This window comes from Schistocerca piceifrons, chromosome 3, assembly GCF_021461385.2.
Source record: "Schistocerca piceifrons isolate TAMUIC-IGC-003096 chromosome 3, iqSchPice1.1, whole genome shotgun sequence".
NCBI classification, from domain to species: Eukaryota; Metazoa; Arthropoda; class Insecta; order Orthoptera; family Acrididae; genus Schistocerca; species Schistocerca piceifrons.
The window spans coordinates 706,941,799-706,967,672 of NC_060140.1; the positions used below are offsets into that span (position 1 = coordinate 706,941,799).

The following is a 25,874-nucleotide window of genomic DNA, read 5'->3' on the forward strand; positions in this document are numbered from 1 at the left end:
AAGCATGAGCCTGACTGAATATTAATTGTTTGTAAAATACCAACATTCTGGAATGTTCGATTAGTAGTTGCACTCTCTGTTGAAGAGGTTACTTTTGTTCTGGCCGTATGCTGGTATCAGTAATTAACTTGGTTTGTTCTAAGTGTTGTACTTCACAGATGACCCTCTCTTCGGATCTGGACAAGAGTGTGGTTTCAATGTGATATAGTTTGGTGGAGATGCCAGGTACCTGAAAACATGTACATCACCACAGCTCCAATTAGGCAACGTAAAAGCTGTCGCCTACATGTCCAGGAACCGAAATACAAGCAGTACATCATAAGGCATTGTCATCCATCAATGTTTTCTAGAGATCCTGGTCAGGGCCCAACAAAAGACATCCATCAATTTTTTTCTGGACATCCCAGTCAGGGCCCAACAAAAATCCTGAAAGGATTCAATTGAGTAGCCAAATACAGAATGATGGGAATCAATGCCCCAAAGGAAGGAGTGGTTTCATTGCTGCTCTTTCTGCAATCTCCTGACAGTTTTTAGTGGTGTTTCAGAGCAGTCATATGTTTGGCAAATGTGTACTTTTACTTGAACGGCAGAGCCCAACAGTGGTTCAAGAACAACTAAAGAGAAGCTCAACAGCTGTGGCAAAATCCAGGCTGAACTGAAGGTAACAGCAATCAGCAGCAAGTGTGCCTTGCGGAAGAACAATTTATGAATAGGGCTCAATGTCATGGGGAAATGACACTCATACATGCAGAATGCTTTGGCTTTATGGAACCTCATGAATCCTAACATAACAAGTCAACAAAATCTCCCACTTGATGAAAGGAGTTGCAGAAGATATGTACCAAGTTCTTCTGCTAAAGGATGTCACAGGAAGAGCAAAAATTACGGTCACATTACACTCCAAAGGGGTCAGATGACATTCAGTGGGGTAGATGGCTGCCCCATGATGTCCTTGTGTTGTTGTGGTCTTCAGTCATGAGACTGGTTTGATGCAGATTCCACGTTACTCTATCCTGTGTGAGCTGCTTCATCTCCCAGTACTTACTGCAATCCTTCTCAGTCTGCTTAGTGTATTAATCTCTTGGTCCCCCTCTACAATTTTTACCCTCCAATGCTAAATTTGTGATCCCTTGATGCCTCAGAACATGTCCTACCAACTGGTCCCTTCTTCTTGTCAAGTTGTACCACAAACTCCTCGTCTCCAAAATTCTATTCAATACCTCCTCATTAGTTATGTGATCCACCCATCTAATCTTCACCATTCTTCTGTAGCACCACATTTCAAAAGCTTCTATTCTCTTCTTGTCCAAACTATTTATCGTCCATGTTTCACTTCCGTACATGGTTACACTCCATACAAATACTTTCAGAAACGACTGCCTGACACTTAAATCTGTACTCAATGTTAACAAATTTCTCTTCTTCAGAAACACTTTCCTTGCCATTACCAGTCTACATTTTATATCCTCTCTACTTCGACGATCATCAGTTATTTTGCTCCCCAAATAGCAAAACTCCTTTAATTGTCTCAGTTCCTAATCTAATTCCCTCAGCATCACCCAAGTTAGCTAGACTACATTCCATTATCTTTGTTTTGTTTTGTTGATGTTCATCTTATATCCTCCTTTCAAGACACTGTCCACTCCGTTCAACTGCTCTTCCAAGTCCTTTGCTGTCTCTGACAGAATTACAATGTCATTGGTGAACCTTAAAGTTATTATTTCTTCTCCATGGATTTTAATTCCTACTCCGAATTTTTCTTTTGCTTCCTCTACTGCTTGCTCAATATACAGATTGAATAACATCAGGGAGAGGCTACAACCCTGTCTCACTCGCTTCCCAACCACTGCTTCCTTTTCATGTCCCTCGACTCTTATAACTGCCATCTGGTTTCATACAAATTGTAAATAGCCTTTTGCTCCCTGTATTTTACCCCTGCCACCTTCAGAATTTGAAAGAGAGTATTTCAGTCAACATTGTCAAAAGCTTTCTCTAAGTCTACAAATGCTAGAAACGTAGGTTTGCCTTTTCTTAATCTAGCTTCTAAGATAAGTCTAGCTTCCTGACACTTAAATCTATACTCAGTGGGGTTGAATGGTTGAATTGCTCGGGCGGCGGCGGGGCTGGAGGGGGGGGGGGGGGGGGGGGGAGGGGGGGAGGCAGCCTTGTCAACATTTGTCCTGTTGCTCTTCGCACTGTGCACTGTTGATTTCAACCACAAAATGTGTGGTTATCAACACTCCATGGGGAGGGAGGGTTTCACTGACACCCTTTATGCCATTTCCCGAGAGGGCTTCTCATGTCGATTCTGAGTAGCGTTGTGTCAAATGCTACCCATAATAAAACCACGTGATTTCAACACTGGGTAAAAGGGGGTGTGACGATCTTCCCATGATTTGATTCATTGACAATGGTGTTGACCAGAATTGTGGCTAAATTTGGTGCCACTGTGTCACCATTATAAAGCATAGTTCGGCCTGAGGCTGATGTCGCACCGCGCCACACTTTTGCACCATTACAGAGGAATGTTGTGGGCACCTTAGAGCCAAATTCTAAACTTTTGCATGGTAATGGGTGACAACTACTGTGTTTTGAAAAAGTGACCCTTTAATCAGGTTGTGCAGTGTAAACGGCTGGAGCTGCAATTCTCTTTGACAAGTATAATGACTGCCAGAGAGCATTAGTGATGTTCGCATTTAGTGTTACCAGACCTGGTACGATGTAAACAGCATCAGTTGTTCAGTGATCACTGAGAAACACATGGAAATACCACATACTCATATGAGACATTATTATGAGCATCTGACAGTTTGAAAGGTGTCTCACTGTGAATCTCCATTTGGCTGGCTGGCTGAATCTTGCAATATCCAGATTTTTGGGGCATTTGGATGTGACAGTGGCCCAATGTTGGGCTACATACAAATAGGAGGGCAGGCATACTTGTCGTCAAGAGTTCTGGGTAACTATCACAAGAGAGGATCCCCATTTGTGCCCCAAGCACATTGTAATCCCTTCACATCTACGCCTGCCATCCAAGAACAAGTAATGGACACCTGGGAACAGTCTGTATCATGCCAAACAATTGTCTGGGAGTAGCAGCAGCTGGAGTAGGGAATTAGTTCCATGTGTAGACTGTCATTAAACACAACACAAATCTCAGTGTTTGGAGTGGTAGTATGATGAGGAAGCATGGACTGCTGATGAATAGTGTTTGCACTATGTTCATTGAGGTATTGCAATTGTCACTGACCATGGCAGCAACCTGGGGAGAGGTCCCACTCTTCCAATGTTTTCGAGAGGCACTGCAGTTATGTCATGGTGTGGGGAGCCATTGGGTACATCTTCAAGTACCGTATTTACTCGAATCTAAGCCGCACTTTTTTTTCTGGTTTTTGTAATCCAAAAAACTGCCTGCGGCTTAGAATCGAGTGCAAAGGAAGCGAAAGTTCTGAAAAATGTTGGTAGGTGCCGCCACAACTAACTTCTGCCGTCAAATATATGTAGCGCTACACAGGCATGCTTTGCAGGCACAAAGATAAATACTGGCGCCAAAACCTCTGAGTCAGTAAATAAATTAAAAAAAAGGGTGGAAGATGAGCTTTTTTTCTCTGCCCTGAGTTTCGACCACTGCATTTTCATACACTATCCAATGAAGTAAATACAAATTAAGTATTGTTCATCTTCGAATTTAGCAGCATTTCAATGTACTACAAAAATCCGACTGGCAAGACTGTTTGGGATGTTTGTCAATATGGCCAAATCTATGTTCTGAATTTTTTTCTTACCTGTGAGAAGAGATGGTTGCTAATAGGAACTTTTATGAATTGTGAATCACATGCAATATTCTCTTCACCATAAGAATAATACGAATATAAATATTTTACCATGTATTCTTTCGTGTTTGCTGTTATCTCATTTAAAACCTGTTTGCCTAATAAACTACGAAACTAGAGTGAGACAACAGCAAACGCGGAAGAATATACATATCATAGCATGTCATGTTTATATTCGTATTATTCTTGTGCCTAATAGTGATACAGTCAGAAATGAAGCACGGCAATTGATTAGATTTTTAAATCTAAGATGACTCTAATTTCTGTGCAGAATGTAATGTACTAAAGAGGCGTCTGCAAAGATTTTCAAATGGAGAAAAATGTTCGCTAAACTCTCGTTCAGAACATCTTCTATCATACGCATTCTATTATTTGGTTCTTGTTGATCATTATCAAAGAAAGCAGCAGTGTAAGTAACAACAAATAGCAGTCACTTGCCATTGTTTTGCTAATGAGACGATTCAGTCCTCTCTCTCTCTCTCTCTCTCTCTCTCTCTCTCGGTGGTAGCATGCACAAAAGCAAGCCATGCCACTAGCGGCGACTGGCCGTAAACACAGAATGCAACAAACAATGCATGACACAGTATAGTAATACATTTTTAGCTTAGAGTGACATAAACACCTATAACAAAGAGAACGGCACTTATCATATCAAAGAAAAATAAGCAATCAATTCAAACCAGACGAAGCACATGAAAAAGGAAGGGTACCCGTATAAATACGGACAGAGTGCCTGACGCATAGCAATGGCTACCTGGTATAGCTTAACTGCTAAGCTTACGACTCGAACCAAACTACTATAGGTGTATCGTCATTCATTCGGCCTAAATTGTGTCTCATATTACAATGGACCAACATTGTTTCGATTTGGAGGTGCGGCCTAAAACTTTTCTCTCCCCTTGAATTTCGAGTCTCAAATTTCAGGTGCGGCTTAGATTCGAGTAAATATGGTAACTGTTGGTAGAGGTTCACGTAACTGATGCTACAACAGTATGTCATGATCATCCTGAGTCCTTATCTTATACTTCTCATGTGACAAAACTGTGCTATTTTTCAACAGGACAACACTTGTCGGCACAACATGTATCTCTATGAACTGTCGGTGAGACGTTGAGGTACTCCTGCGGCCAGCAATAACCCCAGATTTGTCCTCAAAAGAATGTGTGGAACCAACTCGGATGTCAACTCTGTCGCAGTGCCAGTACCCAGGACATCAAGGACATTTTACATCGACTGTCAACATTTGCCTCAGGAGAGGATACACCCTTGCCAATCAAATAAGGGCATGCATACACAGTAGAGGGAGTGCAATGTCATATTGATATGTGGGCTCACACTGCCAAGTTCTTTGTAAGTTAGACTCAATTTAATAATCTCTGAAATAAAACATCACATTCCCCATCCCATTCTGGGTGCTCCAATGTTTTTGTCAGGCAGTGTAAATTCTGATGTATAAACCCTTACTCCACAGAGCCACAGACACATGAAATAAACATGCTTGATAGACAGACAGACAAACTGGCAGCAGGCAATTAGCAATACTGCCACACAGTATTCATCGGACTGTTGGGTACCATAAGCGATCAGTGGTACATCACTGCAGTTTGTGATTTCCCTAAACACGCGTGATGTACAGACAGACTGCATGCTTGGTAGCGAACTGTTATGATCTGTCACTGGTGGATGGGCCCCTTAAGGTATGTGGTGAGAAAAGAATGTCTGAGCTTCAATAAATGCCAATTACATGTTACACCAGTCATCCATGATTACATCATCCTCAAAAACATGATACAAACATCGCAGGTGACTTATCTTACTCTCCCGACATGGTTTCCCAAATTATATATAACTCTGGAGTGATAATCAACAAAAGGAAACAACAACCACACTTAGTCACTTTCTTAGTTGAGGAAATATTTCAAAAAATCTTTAAAGAAGATTACTCTGAACAACACACAGAATTTCACTTTTTTTTTTTTTTTTTTTTCAAACACACACTTTATAATTATTTAACTGACTGATAAGGTCAGTTTTGTTCATGAATCATTAAATCTTGATTACTACACAGTATTGCTTTGGATAGCATATCAAACAGTGATTTAACACCTAAAAATCAAGACTAAAAGAAAAAATGAAACCACAAATGTTGTCACATCTTTAATAAAATAGATTTTATTCAGTGAGGATTCACAATAACTGGATACTACTGTACATAAAACACAAAAAAGTCACAAAAGAAACAAATACAATTTTGGTACAAAAAAGTTAGAACAGAAGATCAAAGTTGGTTTCTAAAAGTCTGTATTTATGAGCACCATTCTGGCAAGCACCATTCCTTAATTACATAATGGTTAAAAAGACATTAAACAACTAAACTGAAAACTCTGCATACTTACAAATGATAGGCAACTAGTTCATTTACATTTAGACAAGTATGGAAATGTGGAAGTTAATTGGCAGTTCAAATAGTACATAAAGTGAATGCTTTTGCACAAACTAGTCAGAATGGGCTGCTCTGCAAAAATGTACACACTTATTCTTCATATAACAGTAAACCATTTAAAATAGATAATCACACAGACAATATCTGTATCTTGGTAGCAATATTTCAGCAAAGCTACATGAGGGAGGGGGGGATTAAAAAAATCAAAACCTGTCTGTTGCTGAAATGCTAGCACAAAATAAGTCACTTGTACACATTATTTATGACTCTTAGAAAAGCCCACAATCAGAGACATTCCGCACAACTGCTAAAATTTCAGATCACTATAATGTACACCAATTGGTAACACCAGGCATATCCTGTTAATATAACATGCTCCCATTACTTGTACAAGACTAGACGACAGCAACATGCAGAATTGCTTGGACATTTTTTAATCAGGTATTATATTGAATCACAAATGAACAGAGTCAAAGGTATACCTGAAAGACGATAAATTTAATTAAAAATGTTTTAAGTTTTTCTAACACATCAATCTACCACCAGGGATCCACAATATGAAAAGTATTTTTGTAATTGAATTATTAAGAGAAGCTTCTGAATTGTAACTATACTAAAAACAGAAGTGTTTTTACAGTTGTACTATTTAAATAAGAACAGCATACAACCTGTAAGTAGTTTTGTACCTATTAACACTATAAAACTGCCACAACACATTTCCATACTATATTTTTGTACAAAATTTTTGTACATCTACTTTGTTTAGTTTAGTTTCAAATAAAAACACAATTACTAGAAATATTTACATGTAAGAAGGTACCTCACAGTAATACTGGTTTCTATTGCAAGTTCTTAAAGACAGTTTGATATGTTTGCGGAACAACAGGAAGAAAGTTCCAAACAATAAACTTCAAAATATTACTTTCCAATCACGTGTATTTTTTCTGTTTCTTACGGTAATACAAAGTCCTTGGTGGAATATCAACAATGGTAGGAGTAAGCGTAACTGTCTACCATATAGCTGTCAGTAAGTGCACACACAAGACAGAGAACATTGCTAGGCAGTCAGCATTGTTCCTACGACAGACACCATGAAAGCTTAGTAACATTGTCAGTCTTGATTATGTGCCAACTGACATCTCAACTAAATGGTGAGTTGCCTCCATTACTCCTCCCATTGATTTTGCTGGTCTACAGCTTCTCAACAGGTTTCAGTCTTAAATTTTATCTCTAAGCTCCGTATTTTATAACTTTATGCTACTTGCAACACCACCGTTATCTTTTTACTTTAAGATAGTAACTGGCATCTGCTCTCTTTTTTTCTGACATGCAATTTTATGTTTGTCACATAAAATTATTCCCCATATTCTTCCATAGTGTGAATTTCTCTGTTTCTCTTGTTAGTAGAAACTCAATGATTGTTTTGTATTGACACTTATCTTGTATTTAAATGAGTCATTAAAAAAATATGTGACTTTGTGTGTTGTGACAGAAACAGTTTTCAGTCAGTAAAGATTCAAATATCATACTCACAAAAGCTACTGTAAGATATGGCACAAAGATATTCATTTGAAGCTTTTGGTCTACTGCTAACAATTCTTGGGTAACTTTTACTCAAAGGTTTTATCATGTTGACTCCTTTCTTCCAGAAATTTTTGAGTAAGTTCTTAAAATGACCTTCAGAAAGATGTCTTTTTATACCACAGAAGTTGCTGTGGAACACAAATATTTCTTTCTTGAATTTTAGAGAAGCTGCAGAATCTAACGTACACAAACTATTGTTAAAATTCAGCAGTCCCGTGAAATAAAGTGGACAGTATGATTGGGCACAAATGATGAGCACTACACTAATAACAATGTTTGATTTTGATATTATGAAGTGTAAACAATGAGCACTAATGTTTTCTACCATGACTCAAAACAATGACATCCATATTTTTTGTGTAACAATAATTATGTAAAAGAACACTGGATATGATCACAAAAATGAGTATTATTAAGTGCACACAAGATACCAATGGGATAATGTCTTTCCATTGTCACAGAAAGTGCAACTTATAAATGTCTGGGAGTAAAGGGTAAGTGCAAATATTTTTGCTAATATAATCAAGCAACAGAAGTGTCATCTTATGTGTTTGTTGTATGGATACTGGAAATCTACATGGAATAACAATTCACTACCTGGAGTTGAAAAATGTTGCTGCACAGTGTTTTGAGAATGGAATAACAGTGTCACTTACCAGCAAGTCAACAAAGTAAGATTGACAAATCACCTATAATATTAAGTCAACAGTTACAAATCAGTTACTGTGACTGTTTTTCCAAAGCTCACATATGATTCATCATCTTACATAAATTGGAAGAAATAACGCACATTGGCCAATTTTCTCAAAAATCACACAGCAACAAACCCCTCCCAAATACTTCCCCATTATATACATGCACACACAAGCAAGCAGCCCTTTACAATTACATATTCTGTAATATGCTTTACAATTAACATACTGAAATTTGGTCAACATTTATAAAAATAGTTTTGATTATAGAACGAGTTTTGTCCACCAATTCTTACTTTATGAGCTGCTTAAATTTATCCTTAGGCTCATCACAACAGATTTTTATTTTATTTTTTCAAACAACAAACAAATAAAGAATTTACTTTAGCTGGTTTCAGTCTCTCATAAAAATTATCTTTACAGAATCGAGTGGGATAATTTATTTCACACTGGCACTGCGTGCACACTCTCTCTCTCTCTCTCTCTCTCTCTCTCTCTCTGTGTGTGTGTGTGTGTGTGTGTGTGTGTGTGTGTGTGTGTGTGTGCGCACTCTGTATTAATAATGGCCCATTTCCAGGTCAATAAGTGAGAGAGACTATATATTGTTCTGAGGCTTACTAGTTATATAATATTTACAAGCATTATTCACATTTATGAAAATATAACAGCATACATTAATTTTGGCTAAGAGCCCAGAAACACACTAATACTCTAATTATCTACCAACAGATGCAAAACTGATGGCAACAGATTTACTGGCCGAATGAAGTACATACTGCACATAGAAAAAGAGAGGAGGTGATTTCTTGTGATGTTACATGGTTCCATTACAGAAAATTGGCCTTTTATGTAAATGGTTGTAGTACAATAGGCAACAATACTACCTAGAACATTTTCTGTATTTAAATGACTATTAGTATGATGTAGAATGAAACCACACATGAAATTAGACAGAATTCAATTCACTAAGCAAAAATCCAGTTTGTCGTTCCAAGAATTATGTAAATGTAGAAAAGAATAAAACGCAATTAACAACCTGTTCTAAAGCACTAAAGAATGAAGGAATTTCAAATTTAAATATAAAAAATGTTTGGGCCTATAACAGGCAGTTGGAAATCAGTAAGAGTGTCACAGGTGTAAAGAAGATTAACAAAGTTAACAGTCATTATAACTGAAGGTTACAGAATTCACTGAACTATACAGAACTATTAATACATGAATTAAAGAAAATTATACAAGTGCCAACTGAAAACTAGATTCCAGATGAAACAACACAGGCATCACTTATGTTGGAAGGCATCACATATGATGAACGTCTCATCCATCTGGACCTTGCACAAAGCATTTATGTCCAGAACAAACGTATATGACACAAATTTAAACATTTCCTTAATACTCGTGTCTCTCCTAATCAAACTTGAAATTGTGATAGATTCTGAGTCCAAATATGTTCCTGAAATATTGTCCAAGGATGTGGTTAAATCCATTTAGTATACAAAAATACACCCGGGACTGATGATAGCAATGATAAATATGGGAGCTGAGGGAGATATTTGTAAACATTTTAATTTAAAAAGATGGGGACATAAGGATAGGCAACAACAATAGAGTGTAAAATTCAGAACTAAAAAGTGTGTTACAGATGATGTTTCTATTCATCTGAGCTATTTTCTGTGGTCTTAAAAGAGTTTTTTAAATTACTAAACAGTGTTTGCAGAGTAAGTGACAACAAGAAGAGCTACCTGAATGACCACCAATTAGCACAAAAAAACTGATCCTTTGTTCCAACCTCAGAAAAAGTGCAACAAAAAACAGTGGTGCTCAATGGAGTTAGTAGCTCAAAATGACATGCTGGAGGGAAGCTAGAAAGGAGTGATAATGATGTCATTGATCCCGTTGCAGTATATGTCCACTCAAAGTGATTATGAACACTGAGTGTGAAGTACATCTACACCATGTCCTATTTCCCCCAGTTCATGTTAAAGAAATAAGAGTGCTTACAAGCTGTACAAACAATGCCACACATCACACAATCCCTCAACACAAGAAATCAAATCAACACTTTTTCATTCCAAACTGTGCTCTATTACAGCAATGAAATGTAAAACAAGATGGCATAATAAACACATATAGCAAAAAGGGCTTTCATTAAGGTCCTATTAACCAGCACAGTGTGTTTTGTACGAAGTTACAATTTTTATACTGAACAGAAAAACAGACAAGAATAGTTTTAGTGACCTTCAGGTGAATGGACAATAATTATAAAAACATTATAATAATTAAAACAGTCTGTTACAGCATTGTAAGCTAAAACTATTGCAGAATCTGAATAAATAAAATATTTATTTGTACATAATCTTACGCAGCATTATTAGATGATGCATGATGGACACCATCCAGGTACATACTCAAGCTGTCAAAGACAGCAGACAAAATATCATATCGTTACAGAGAGAAACAGACATCCTGTTTCAATATGATTCACAGCAGCGAGATCCTGATAATGTACCTCATGCAACTATGAATGAAAACAATGAAGCAACATCAACCACAATAACAACAACAGCTACAACAACCACAACAACTTAATGACATCTATGAAAAGTAAACAGCCATCAAGACACACAGCAGGCAGATACTGTTTGTCAGTCTTGTCAATAAAACAATAACGGTCATTCCGCATAGTACATATTATCAGTATTTCTGCAGATGTTTTGATGGAGATGATATATGATGTGGCGACCCAGTCAGTGGACTGTTGCACATGAGTTTATGAACAGAGAGCTCCAGATCTTCAACTTCCCTACTACAGTTTCGGTCCATTTTATGAGTGGGGCTCTGCTGCTCTTTCGAGCAGTTCCTACTTTCTACACACTTGGCTGGTGAGGAATTACTACTCTGTTGTGGTGTGCCCTTGGCTGACATACATGTCTTTCCTGTGACAGAAGAATCATTTGTCCCCTTCTGAATGCTGTCAGTGTTGTTAGCTACATGGACAACATCATCTTTATGAACTAGAGACAGTCTATGAAGCCTGTGGACAGATTCTTTCAGTTCAGCCTCCCATGTTAATTCTTCTGTGTTGTTTCCACCTTCTACAGGGCGAGTTTGCAGCTCCTGCACACACTGCTTCAGTTTCTCCAAATCCTGAAATAGTAAACATCTATTACATACTCAATAGTTAACATAATGACAATTTATAATGATGACTTTAGTAACATGTGCAATAATGCAGCAAGTTACTCCACAAACTGAGTAAACCACTTCATCAAAATACTTCCACTGTAACTTACAGCATATTAAGTGAGAAACAGCAATGGGAAGTAAAAACCAACAAGAGAAATACAGAATTTGTATGCAACAGAAGACCTGCTAATGATAGAATACTTATTGAAACTGAATTTACTGTTTGTATTGAAAATAATGATAGTATTAATTTCCTAGATCTGTACATTAATAAGAAAACAACAAATACATCTTCAAAGTAAACAGAAAAAAAGACACCACTACATACAGTCCATCTTGCCACACAGCAACACATGAGCATGCCACATATAGAGCACTAATTAACAGAGCCTCTAATATAGACCACTTGATAAATATGGTAAGTATGATGAACAATCAAACAAATAGATGCAGCAAATAGCAGTGCTGAAACTTGGAAACAGCCTCATCAAAAAGAATTGCTACACAAAACTTAGAAAAGAAAAATCCACTACCTGTACTCTGTTCATTAGTAACATTCCTACAAAATAGATTTTTATTCAGACTACACATCAGCAACATTGCTTTCACAACACAGCACAAATTGCAAGAAACATCCAAACAAAATATTCACAACACATGCAGATAAACACAAATAATCAGCCATATTTGAAACTGTACATGTAAAACTTTTGTATAAGCCAAACTTGAAAAATTTTTCAAAAAAAGATACATATAAACAATTGTTTTAAATTGGAAACTGCTACCTATGTTATAGACACTGGGCATCCATTCCCTGATACTACATAAAGTGGACAACAGTTATCACATGGATTTATACGAAGAACTTGAAATTTTAATCACTACATAGTACAAGGAAACAATTTGCTCAATGGCAGGTTAGAAAGTAACAGCGTAAATTTCTTTAAGAATTTCTCCAAAGGTGAATGCTTCTACTATTAATAGCAGAGATTTATGAAATGTTTGTCCATTAAGAGCAAACATACTTTATGACTGTTTGTCCCACAAAAAATCATCTTTATACAATAAATACTGAAAATCAAATTGTATAACATGTGCCAAGATGTAAATACGATTGTACAAAAAATATCTGTACTCATAGTGTATCTATTACCTTAGCTACTGAAGAATCTTTGGCATTCTCCAGCCACTGATAAAGAGTGAAGCATGTCTCTGAGATTATTATAGGAACGTGTAATACAACAACTGTAGCCTACATAAAAGACAGCTGATGATGGCAGCATGATGCCGAAATTCTTCGTGCCAGTAAATATTGGAACAAAAATATGACAGAAGTTGAATGAGTAGTATTTAATCTCACAATCCAGTTGCCACCCTCAACCAATTCAATGCAACACAAACAAATTTAAGTACAGTGTATATTTGATCACAACAGAATCATGCCTCTTCCACTTATAATGGATCATACATAAAGATGATACTAGAGGTACTGGATGATAATAAGATGCTGATGGTAGTGTAAAAATTAATCACCCTGTCCTGTACATGCTAAATGGTAATAGGTCTATTGGCAAAAGTAATTTAAGTCACATCTAGGTTAACAGAATAATTGAATACACATACACTGTACTACTGCAAGATGCAAATCTCCCCCTAAACTGTAGCAATGCCAACATACTAGCTTTCTGCCATTTGAAGGTTCCAGGTCTACATACCATGATACAAAAAGAAGTTGGCCCCATACATTGATGCCTCATATACTCAGCAGCACAATTTGGAGTACAAATTTCACTGTAGTGCCTCTATTAGAACAGAAAGGGAAAAAAAATAAAAAGCAAACACACTTTGGAGTAAAAATTTTGCTGTAGTCTACAACATCAGCTTTTCTTAAATACATTGTACAGGAAGCTATCACAGTTTGAAAGTGAGATCTATTCAACAGTAATAGTAATGCAAGGATGCTCAATAATGCTGTTGTCAGTGACTGATAGAAGATCCAGGAGAAATTCTCCTTCCAGCATCCTCAAGTTCCCAAAATACACTGGCCTTAATTAGCCTTTACCACCACTCCTGTGTGACCCCCCCCCCCCCCCCCCACCTTCCACACTCATGCCTTCAAGTAAGCCTCTCGCTACCCCTGGGACATTTGTACTACACCACAGCCCACTCTACGATTTTCTAATATCTTTCTCCGACTCCAGATCCTCTGCATTTCCCTAGACTTATATCTGACTATCATCTTCATAGAACACATGCCACTGATCCTCCATCAACACACCTATATATTCAACATCTGCAGGATTTCTCCTAACACCTTTCCCTGATTGTCCTCCCTCTCCCACCCCATGGCTTTTTCAAGCACCCACCACTCTTCCCCATCAAGATTGATACTCACCTCCAGTCTCCAAATCAGACAGAAGTGCCAGGAGAGTAGGGGCACTGATTTATACTCTACTGATAGTGACACTAATATGGAACTGGCTCTTCAACTTGTACTTAGCTCCCGCAATATAGCTGGTAGTTTTTATAGCTGACTGCTTTTCCACTGGGAATGTGGGCTTTCTTGGTGAATTGCACTAATAAATTATTCTTGGAACTAATGCTTTTCCGTTATTTTCTACAGTTTCCGTCGACCACATTCTCTGACTCCATATTTCACTACATTTTACGGGGTGACAACTATTGAGGGGGAAAAAAACCAAACATAAATTACTTACAAACTATGGTGTGCACACATTTTATTCAACATGTATATGTCACTATAGATATTCGGGTTTAGATTACGACATGTTTGATACGCCTGCCATCATTTGTGAAATTCTGCATGACCCACTGAAGTATGGAAACATCGATGCTGTCGATGACCACCTGAATGGCTGTTTTCAGCTCAGCAATGGTTTTGTGATTGCTGCTGTACACCTTGTCTTTAATCCATTAAGTACCAGTGTCCTATTTTGAGGACAGAGCACTTATTTATTTACAAATACGCAATAAATTATTAATTTGCAACTATTACTGTTCAACGTCATTTGTTGATGCTTTTTATAACAAATGTATGCTTACCGGAAATTAAAAGCAATAAATCCTACCATTAATTGATTATTGAATACTGAGGCACACTTTTTGTTATTACAGGTATTTACTTTATCGACAATTTAGCAATATTTGAAATATGTGGCAAAGAACTTTTTGTGATTATTTATAGTCAACAATGTGTCTTTTAAACTACTTGCTTTGTTAGCTCAATTGGAGTTATATTCATTGTTTTCCATTGTTATAAAATTTGGTGTACTCGAAATAGACACTGGGATTTGGTGTTATCACTTCAGTTATTTGTATAGCTACACGTTCGAATATGAAACTGCTACTGCTGATGTATTTTCTTTTTAAAACATGGCAATTTTACCAGATTTTGTTGCTGAGTTAACAAATGACCCCTCTAGACACACAAACAAACACAAACATAAACACAAAATTTAAGCTTTCGCAACCAACGGTTGCTTCATCAGGAAAGAGGCAAGGAGAGGGAAAGACGAAAGGATGTGGGTTTTAAGGGAGAGGGTAAGAAGTCATTCCAATCCCGGGAGCGGAAAGACTTACCTTAGGGGGAAAACAGGACAGGTATACACTCGCACACACACCCATATCCAACCGCACATACACAGGCACAAGCAGACATTTGTAAAGGCAAAGAGTTTCGACAGAGATGTCCAATTTTGGTGAACTTGGGTTGGTAGACAACGATGTGCACAAAGGTTAGGTGGTTGTGTTGCCGCCAAAACACGTTCAAGGGTGGAGAAATTCAGGAAAATTTCGAAAAAACTGTGTGTAAATGTATTAAAAGGAGTGGTTTTGTGGTGGCGTATTATGAAAATGAGGCTAACAATTGTCTGACGAAGAAATAATGACGTTAAAACCTGTGGGAAGCGGCTAAAAATGATCAGTGATGTGGGAAAAACGGAAATAAAGCGAAAGTTATTAGAACCGGCCGAAATGGTTGTTTAATAGGTGAAAGGAACTGTTTGTGAACTAGAAACGGTGGATTTTATAGCAGCGGCAGTGATGAAAGCGGAAAATTTTTTTTTGGTTATGGTTTGGAAGTGGGTTACGTATTATTGAGTATATATAGGCGGGATAAAATTGTATAGTAGATAACGGTAAAAAGGAGAAGGTGAATACAAAGTGAAATTAGTGGCAAAAACAGAGAGAGAAAATAATACGACACAAAAGATTTCGAAATGCAACAGTGACAATAACAAACGTAATTGTTGGGTTCAAATTAATGATATGGATATAATAGAGGGAAACATTCCACGTGGGAAAAATATATCTAAAAACAAAGATGATATGACTTACCAAACGAAAGCGCTGGCAGGTCGATAGACACACAAACAAACACAAACACACACACAAAATTCAAGCTTTCGCAACCAACGGTTGCTTCATCAGGGAAGAGGGAAGGAGAGGGAAAGACGAAAGGATGTGAGTTTTAAGGGAGAGGGTAAGGAGTCATTCCAATCCGGGGACCGGAAAGACTTACCTTAGGGGGAAAAAAGGACAGGTATACACTCGCACACACACCCATATCCAACCGCACATACACAGACACAAGCAGACATTTGTAAAGGCAAAGACATCTCTGTCGAAACTCTTTGCCTTTACAATTGTCTGCTTGTGTCTGTGTATAGGCTGGCCACCTCCTAGACCTAGTCCGTAGACAGATCTCCCATGCTATTTCCCCTCTCACCCCCCAATCCTCCCACCATCCCCAACAACCTGTCACAAAGGAGTGTGCCTCCTTCATCACCCATTACCATCCTGTACTGGAACAAATGAACCAAATGTCCTTCACCAGGGCTTTGATTACCTATCATAATGACCTGATGAGGGACATCCTTCCAACCCCTCCTAAAGTCGTGGTTGGTCACCCACCCAATCTCCACAGCATCCTAGTCCATTATTATGCCACTCCCAATCCCAACCAGTTCCCACAAGGATCAAATCCCTGTGGAAGACCCAGGTGCAAGACCTGCCCAATCCACCCACTCAGCACTTTCAATTCCAAGCCAGTCACAAACTTATCCTACCCCATCAGGGGTGGGGCCACTTGTGAAAGCAGCCATGTCATTCACCAGCTCTGCTGTAATCACAGCACAGGTTTCTATATTGGTGTGACCACCAACCAGCTGTGCATCAGCATGAACGGCCTCTGCCAAACTGTGGCCAAGAGCAAAATAGACCACACTGTGGCACAACATGCAGCTGAACATAACATGCTTGATTTTAATGGCTGCCTCACTACCTGAGTCATCTGGATTCTCCCATCCCCGCACCACCAGCTTTTCTGAACTGCACAGATGGGAGTTATCCTTACACCACTTTCTCCGCTTCCATAATTTTTCCAGCTTCGACCTATGGTAACATACTGTCCCCACACCCACCACCCAACAGTTTCCATCTCCTCTCTCTTATCAGCTCCTCCCCTTTCTCGTCTCCCAACTTCTTTGCTTGTCAACCTCTTCCAACACACCCACCAATCTTTCACCACTTCTCTCCTTTTTCCCCAACCTCATGACTTCCTGACGCTGCGCCTGTTGGCGTTCTAGTCCCTGCACACACTGCGTTCCTCTCTGACACTACCTGAATACTACTATGCCTTTCCCTTAACTGCCCCCCCCCCCCCCCCCCTCCAGATTGCTGCTTCCAACCCCTGTGACAGTTGCATTCTGGCTCAAGAAGTCCTGTCAGTTTCTCTTTTTCTGATGAAGGCTGTGGCTGAAAGCTTTGTGTAAGAGTCTTAATTGTGCCTGTCTGCAACTTAACGTGCCATCTTTATGGTAAGTAGCAATCTAGCTTTCCCTACATTGCCGATACTCCTACATGGGGTTTCCATTGTTTGATACAGTAAACCTACAGTGATATGATACAATCACAACATGCTAAGGGGTTCTCCGCCTAGTAATGAAAGTCATGAGCTTAAGACCAAGATCTTCCCACAACTTACCTCCCAGCTACTAACCCTAATATAGGGTGTTCACTTTATTTTTATTAAAAAAGGGGACATTTAATTAATTTTAGAAAAAATTGTATTGACAAAATTTAATGGACATAGTTTACCTTTACATCATGCACTCAGATGCTCCAATTAAATTTTTACAATTATTCTTCCACAGTAATACCATACGTTTCACTTATATGTATTTCATCAAGATGTGCATTTTCTTTTGATATTGTGTCTTAAAAGTCAGCACATGATACACCATTAAAGCATGTTTCAAGAGTGAGCAAAGACTTCACTGTTTCAACTTTCACTCTTTTCTTTTTATTTACCAGACCACAAAGAGTTTACTAAGGAAAACCCATGTTCCACAGCAGCATTTGACCCAGGGAATTGCCAGGCACAACTCCATCAGATGAATTATGTTTTTCATGTTAATGTTTTTACTATTGAAACAGGCAAACATTTTAAACCATAATACACTAACACTTTCATTTTCTCATCCTTCACTTTTTATTAAGTTTTTTTTACACATGAAAATTCATCGAAGCGTTCATCTTCGTCAACAGAAAAATTTGGTACATTACTTCTAACGAAAGAACAATAGTACTGGATATCCTTCCACTTTAGTCACTCCTTTTCAATGACCACCCAATAATCAACAGCATTACTGTGAAATTCTTCAATAGTAATTTCACCCTCTTCTTCCCAGCTTTCTTAGCTAGCTGCTCATGTATAAAGGATGTAAGAAATCTTTCAGACTTTCTACACTGTAATTTATCCAATAATTTGTTTATTTCTTGATACACTTCCACTACTGTCCTTTCTTGTTTCTCAATACTTAATTGTTGTGGAGAAATGTTTTAGCTGGCTAACAAGAAAATGCAGAAGAACAATAGACAGAGGGTTTTCAAAGAATTGTTTAAGGATAACAGGACACTTATCAAGGGAAGTCAAATAGGATTTTAAAGCAGGAAATATCTCTCTAATCCTTTCCAAGGCTGGCAGCAGAGATAGCCATCTTGTCTTGCATCGCCCAAGTACATTTTTCACAAACTTACAGAATGACCTGAGATTCAACCCTTACTGTATATATGTAGAGATGCTGGTCTATTTTTGTTTGGGATATGTGAGCAATGAATTTCGTATGTGTGTGTGTGTGTGTGTGTGTGTGTGCAGCACAGAGTATAATAGATTTCTATGACTGTCCTTTGTATACTCTGTGGCAGTACCTTAACGAAATCCTGTAATCCACAGTTCTATGTAATTATGGATGTTAAAATACAGCTTGCCCTATTCCTACATTTTTCGTATTCAGAATTACTTATATCACTGTGCGAATTCCAACAATTTTGTTCATAATTAACATTCACCGGGTAAGCAATCTGAGCCACTTTGCAAAGAATTATGCACCACATGTGCTGCGCAGCTAACACCTATAATATTATTCACTGTCTTTGGTTGCAATTTATAGAACATGTTTTTTCCTGTCCTGTGATTGTCACCAAATTGGTGTTAGCGTTGTCTGCAGAAACAGCAACAATCTTTCCTCAACCTCACATTTCTTTAAAATCTCCAGCACATAATTCTGAAGTAAATCTGGAAATTCTCCAGACAAATTAACATATTAAGCACTGTCTTCATGATTCTATTTTCAGGGTGAAAACACCTGAGAAGGAGAGGAAATAACTTCAAATCCAGATGATTTGATGTATCATCATTACAGAAATGAATCAAGCACTTTTCAGTTATTTAAAACCTGCTGAACCGCATTACACCTCCGAATTTAGGACTGAAGATGTTTTTTTTTAACAAATGCTGTAGTACAATCCATTGACTTACAACTACGGTTATGCATTGCCCTGTGGTAGACAAACATAGCTTCCCATTCTGCTAACTGCTTATCCATTTCAGTTACTGTTTTTAACTTTACGTAGTAGTCACTCACACTATTATTTGCACTTTTTGTTTGGACAGCCATTTAATGTTTCTTCATCTTAATATAATTCATAATGTCACGCCTTCCACAATGTCCAATAGCAAATTTTGATTTGCACACCGCATTTTCTACAATTTCTCCACTACCAGTGCCCAGTGATATAAGGAAGCTCACTTTTCATATTGCTGTTAAAACTGCACTTTCATTTTGGCATAATGAAACAGTAGTGATGGCATAGATTTAAAATTGTCACACCTCCACTATAATATTTTCAGACTGCTTAAAACAACAAATCTAAAGTACAACACAAATCACTACTACCAACTGTGCAAAACGTTAACAGTGTGGTGACGAAAGCCAGTAGCAGTGGTATAAAGTACCTCTGGATGGAAAAGACTGTTTAGAAGAGAATAACTTTTGTTGTTATTTGTATCCTAGTTTTATGTAATTGCTTTACTTGCACTATTGTTCTCTTGACTCCTTTCGAGTTAATGAGGAAGTAAAGTGCTAAAAGTCATAACAGCTTTAATTAACTGTAGAACATGGTACCCATAACAGTAAAAAAAAATTAAGTTTCAAACCAAGTTCTACAAGTGGCGTTTCATAGTGTGTATAGTTGCGCAGTTAACTGCAAATCAAACATCCAGTCAATTAAAATACTTTAGCCAAGTGGAATCACAAAAAAAGGAACATTTGAGCATTCTCCCAAAATACTTTCGGGATGGTATGACATTTTGGAAAAAAATGGAACTGTACCGGGAAAACTCAGACTAATGGACATCTTACCCTAAAATGTAATTTTTATCTGCAGCAGTGGGATAACGGTAAGAAAAATTGTTACACTTTTAGACAACAGTGTGCTACTTACAAGTTTTTCTGGGTGCTGAATAACCTGGAACATCTCTCTTCATTAACATTAGCTTCCAATATCAGAAGAAATTTCTAATTACTTCTATACTTTGAAGATTTTAGGTCTTGTAGTCTGTTAGCTTAATACCATAAGTAAATATGTTGTCAGAAATGAAAACCATCATCTACTGCCAGATACACAACCGCATATCGTAACGAGCCAGAGACGACAATCTACCAGACATTTGTTTTATGCAGTTATCATCCACCACCTGTAGCCAATGAGATTCTATTTGATTTACAAATTAAAAGGCTCTGCTGTTTCTGAGTGACCTGCAGCAAATACAGCAATGTAAATATAAACAATGGGAAAAGGGCTGTGAGGTAATGGGCGAGTTGTGGTACCCTGAATATATTCTAAGTTCAGAGTTGGCATGGCCAACCTGGGCCATTCAGCAAGCCGGGGCTCATCAGCAACCGCGTGGTGCCAAACATTAGCCAGAGCAAGAGGGGTAGCCCCAGCATGTGGTCCAGGTCGACTGCATGGCTGGGAATTCCATGTTGATGCTGTGTCGAGGAATGGGCTTTGTGTTGATGAAGGAGATTTGTATGCCAGGAGTTCCAAAGAGGGCGGACTTTGTGAAACCGTAATGGCAGGCACTTCACAGTTCATGTAGAAATTAATAATAGCCACAGGAATCATGATACCTTAAAAAGAAACATGTACATTACCATTATTCACATGATGATTCTAATGGTGTAATCAGATTTTCAATATCTTTATTTGTTTAAAGTTTAGTATCTGACTGTAAATTATACAAGTAACACCTGGCAACGAATTTCCAAAATCTAAATTGTTCATCTGATTTTGTTGATCGATCTGTCTTTAGAAAGCTACCGTATTTACTCGAATCTAAGCCACACTTTTTTCCGGTTTTTGTAATCCAAAAAACCGCCTGCGGCTTAGAATCGAGTGCAAAGTAAGCACAAGTTCTGAAAAATGTTGGTAGGTGCTGCCACAACTAACTTCTGCCGTCGAATATATGTAGTGCTACACAGGCATGCTTTGCATGCACAAAGATAAATACTGGCGCCAAAATCTCTGCGTCAGTAAAAGACGAGCTTTTTTTCTCTGCCCCGAGTTTCGACCACTGCATTTTCATACATTATCCAACAAAGTAAATATAAATTCCGTATTGTTCATCTTCAAATGTAGCAGCATTTCAATGTACTACAAAAATCCGACTGGCAAGACTGGGGTTTTTGTCAATATGGCCAACTCTATATTCTGAATTTTTTTCCTACCTGTGAGAAGAGAAGAGATGGTTGCTAATAGGAACTTTTATGAATTGTGAATCACATGCAGTATTCTCTTCACCATAAGAATAATACAAATACAAACATTTTGCCATGTATTCTTTCGTGTTTGCTGCTATCTCATTTAAATCCTGTCTGCCTAATAAACTACGAAACTAGAGTGAGACAACAGCAAACGCGGAAGAATATACATATCATGTCATGTTTATATTCGTATCATTCTTATGCCTAATAGTGATACAGTCAGAAATGAAGCACAGCAATTGACTAGATTTTTAAATCTAAGATGACTAATTTCTGTGCAGAATGTAATGTACTAAAGAGGCATCTGCAAAGATTTTCAAACAGAGAAAAATGTTCGCTAAACTCTCGTTCAGAACATCTTCAATCATACGCATTCTATTATCTGGTTCTTGTTGATCATTATCAAAGAAGGCAGCAGTGTAAGTAACAACAAACAGCAGTCTCTTGCCATTGTTTCGCTAATGAGACAATTCCTCTCCTCTCTCTCTGCTTTTTTTTTCCATTGTAGGCAGCGGCAGTGCGCACAAACAGCAAGCCATGCCGCGAGTGGCGACAGGCCGTAAACACTCATTATCAGAACGCGACAAACAATACATGACACAGTACAGTAATGCATTTTCAGCTTAGAGTGACATAAACACCTATAACAAAGAGAACGGCACTTATCATATCAAAGAAAAATAAGCAATCAATTCAAACCAGATGAAGCACATGAAAAAGGAAGGGTACCCGTATAAATATGACGGAGCGCCTGACGTAGCAATGGCTACCTGGTAAAGCTTAACTTCTAAGCTTACAACTCGAACCAAACTACTGTAGCTGTATCGTCATTCATTCGATATAAATTGTGTCTCATATTAAAATGGACCACCTTTGTTTCAATTTGGAGGTGTGGCCTAAAACTTTTCTATCCCCTTGAATTTCGAGTCTCAAATTTCAGGTGCGGCTTAGATTCGGTATTGGTGTAAACCTAAATTGGTCTGACTTACAGGCATGTAACTTGAATAGTACATGAATTATTGGAGGTCAAAGTGACCGATTACTACTGATCGCGTCAGGCCATAAGTACTCCACAGTGACACGAAAAAACGGTAGCAGTTTGCTTATAAATATATTTATTCATCTATGTCTTTGTTTATATCTGATATATACTATTCATGAAGAAAATTGGTCAAATATTTACTGTGTTTTAGAATGCACAGAGATATTAGGCTACTGGCCTACTTTTTCTTATATTCCTTCGATATATGTTTATTTGATTTGTTTATGTATTTAATAATGTGTGTTAGAGTGTGTTTATGGTCCAGCCATAGGAATATTTATTTTTATTTCAAGTTATTTAAATGTAAATCCAGTATTTCGTATGTATTTCAATGTGTTTGTGAGTATGCGTTGGCTTGGAGACATGGCGGGAGCGCTCTAGCTAATCACAGCGCTCGTGAATGGGGAGACTGGATGGAAGTGAGTTCGAGTGAAGGGTCTGGGACAGTATGACGCGAGGGACGCACGGTGGCGAGAGAGACTTGGAGTGTGGAGCAGTTTGCGCATGGTCGCATGAGATAGAAATATTTTGTAGTGCTGACCTGTGCACTTGTGAGATTTCTGTGGCTTCTGCATTGAAGTGAATATCTCGCGAGCTATGTTGTTGCTCATAACTAATTTTGTGAAGTAGGAATCTATTGTTTCCCTGTTATTCAACTTATATTTTATTTAATTGCTGGACCAGTGACACCAATAAGTGTTTTACAGTAATAAATGGCATTCTTAAAGGTACTGCTGTGAATGTACTCATCATTTAAAGTCGTTAACATAGTACCTGCAGATTTTATTTAATTGCAATCTTTGGTCTATACATTTCTATGTTACAGTCAAAATTCGCAACTGTCGAGTGATAGGAATCTTTTACCATTCGATTAATGTGTATATTCATATTGTACACTGTAGACTCAGCAGTATTTGGCATGTAATGCGGCAACTACTTATCATACCCCTAGACAACGAAACCAGCCAAAACTTTTAATATTTCAACTCTGAATCTGAGGGTACGTAGTTGAGGGCCACCATTAATTTTTTTTTTTTTTTGAAAGCCCGCAGGGTGAAGCTATGATATGAATCTTACACCTTTCTTAAAAGACAAATTCCTGTTGAATTTGGTAAGTAATTGCCCAGATTATCTGCACACGTTGGTGATATTTTATTTCTGGAAGCAGTTGAGGTTGACTTTACCCTCTTACACTGTACAACATGCACAATTAAGACAAAGAATTTTGTCAGGTACACTAACAGTAACAAGGAAAGGTTCCCAGGGCAGACTGGGGGAGGGGATCGACTGTTTGAAACCTTCAATATGATGATGTATGTTAGGATACCAGGTATCTCATCCTGCAGCCATTCAACTGGTAGGCCAACGATTTCAAGATAATTGATAAAAAAAAATTGTAATTTTGTGTAATATTCTAGGGCCTTAAAATAGACAGCTAAACTCACAGTGACGTTATAGCATAGAGTTTAATGTATGAGACTGGTGTGCAGAAAGTTATGGAGCTCACTCTCATCAAGTGCTTCAAAATTTTTATTTTTAAATGTTTATCAAAATGACTTTGATCAATATTTTTATTCAGTTAACTGATTTAAATGTAATTTTCTTAAATTTCAAATACTTTGTCACGTCACTTTAATCATCATCATCATCATCATCATCAACTTTTTCATCTGCTGTTATTTTTTCTTCCTATCCCTTTTTTCATTTGGAGTCTTTTTGCACACATGGTGTTAATAATTTTTTGTATTAATTTCGATTTAATTTCTTCCAATTAATCATCTTATATTTTTGCCCATTTTATTGCATTCAATATTTCTATTCCTCATTTTGCAAATTTATTTATAATCCGTTCTTTTGTTCAAATCTTCAAACATGTTATTGTGAAACAGGAACTGGTATTTTAAATGCTTCTAGGATACATCCTGCATGTCAAGAAATTTACATTTTTGACATTGTTGCACAGCCAATATAACTAGATTATTTTGTCTTTTGTTTTTTTACCCTAGATTTGCATTTTCCAAAATTAAAATACTGTGATGGATAAATAAAAATAATTAAAATCAAAAGCTCAAAGATTCCGAAGGAAAACAGAAAGATAAGAAGAAAAGATAGAACAAACAAAAAGTTAATATAATGATTAAAATGACATGACAAAGGATTAGAAATTTAAAAAAAGATAAATTTCAACCAATCAACTGAATAAAAATAATGATCACAGTCATTTTGATAACTATTTAAAAATAAAAAAGTTGGAAGCACCTGACGAGATTCAAATTCACAACCTTCCACATGCCAATCTCACACGTTTACCACTATGCTTCAGTGCTCCTATGACTTTAACTGTCGATTTCAAGACCCTAGAACAGGGGCGGGCAGGAATTCTGCGCGTGTGCGGTGCACATGCACGTGTGCAGTTAACAGGTGTTCTGCATGCACACAGGGGCAAGCTGGCCACCCGCTTCTCACCCCTCCCCACCATACCGTCTCTCCGCTTCTTCCTCTGTAATGCATTTTGTTTCCTGGTCTGCTTTATTAAATGAAGGAATAAGGTTAGTGGGAGTGCTTGACAGAAATCATGGTTTGAAAGAGTACCTATTACCTACGATACGTTTAATTTAATTATCACAGGTGGAGTTTACAATACGTTTAATATCTGGAACAAAACTTCTACATACAGACAAACGCAAACAGTTACGTAAATTTTCATTACTGATGTTTGCTCTTAACCGAGACTTATTAATTTTCATAACAGAAAAAAATCTCTCACAAAAGTATGTCAAGCCCAACATTGACTATCTTCATGGCTTCACGGTGGAGATGAGAAAACTCTTGCTGTGGAAAGTCGTGATAAAAATCTATTACACGTCTTGCCAAAAGGAACTTGTCTCTCAGACAAGAATTACACTGTAGATCTATTAATTCCATTTGCAAACTGAGATGAATATCATCTACAGAAACCAGATTCTC

General features: G+C 37.6%; 1 protein-coding gene across 1 annotated transcript in view; it reads right to left on the bottom strand.

Annotated features, from left to right (window-relative positions):
* Nucleotides 1-5,979: 5,979 nt before the first annotated feature.
* LOC124788209 (SH3 domain-binding protein 5 homolog) overlaps nt 5,980-25,874 on the bottom strand; it is a 102,068-nt gene continuing 82,173 nt past the window's right edge. Inside the window, exon 8 of the mRNA XM_047255387.1 lies at nt 5,980-11,699. Within this exon, the coding sequence (XP_047111343.1) occupies nt 11,247-11,699 (453 nt within the window). The 3' untranslated portion in view covers nt 5,980-11,246. The remainder of the gene's footprint in view (nt 11,700-25,874) is intronic.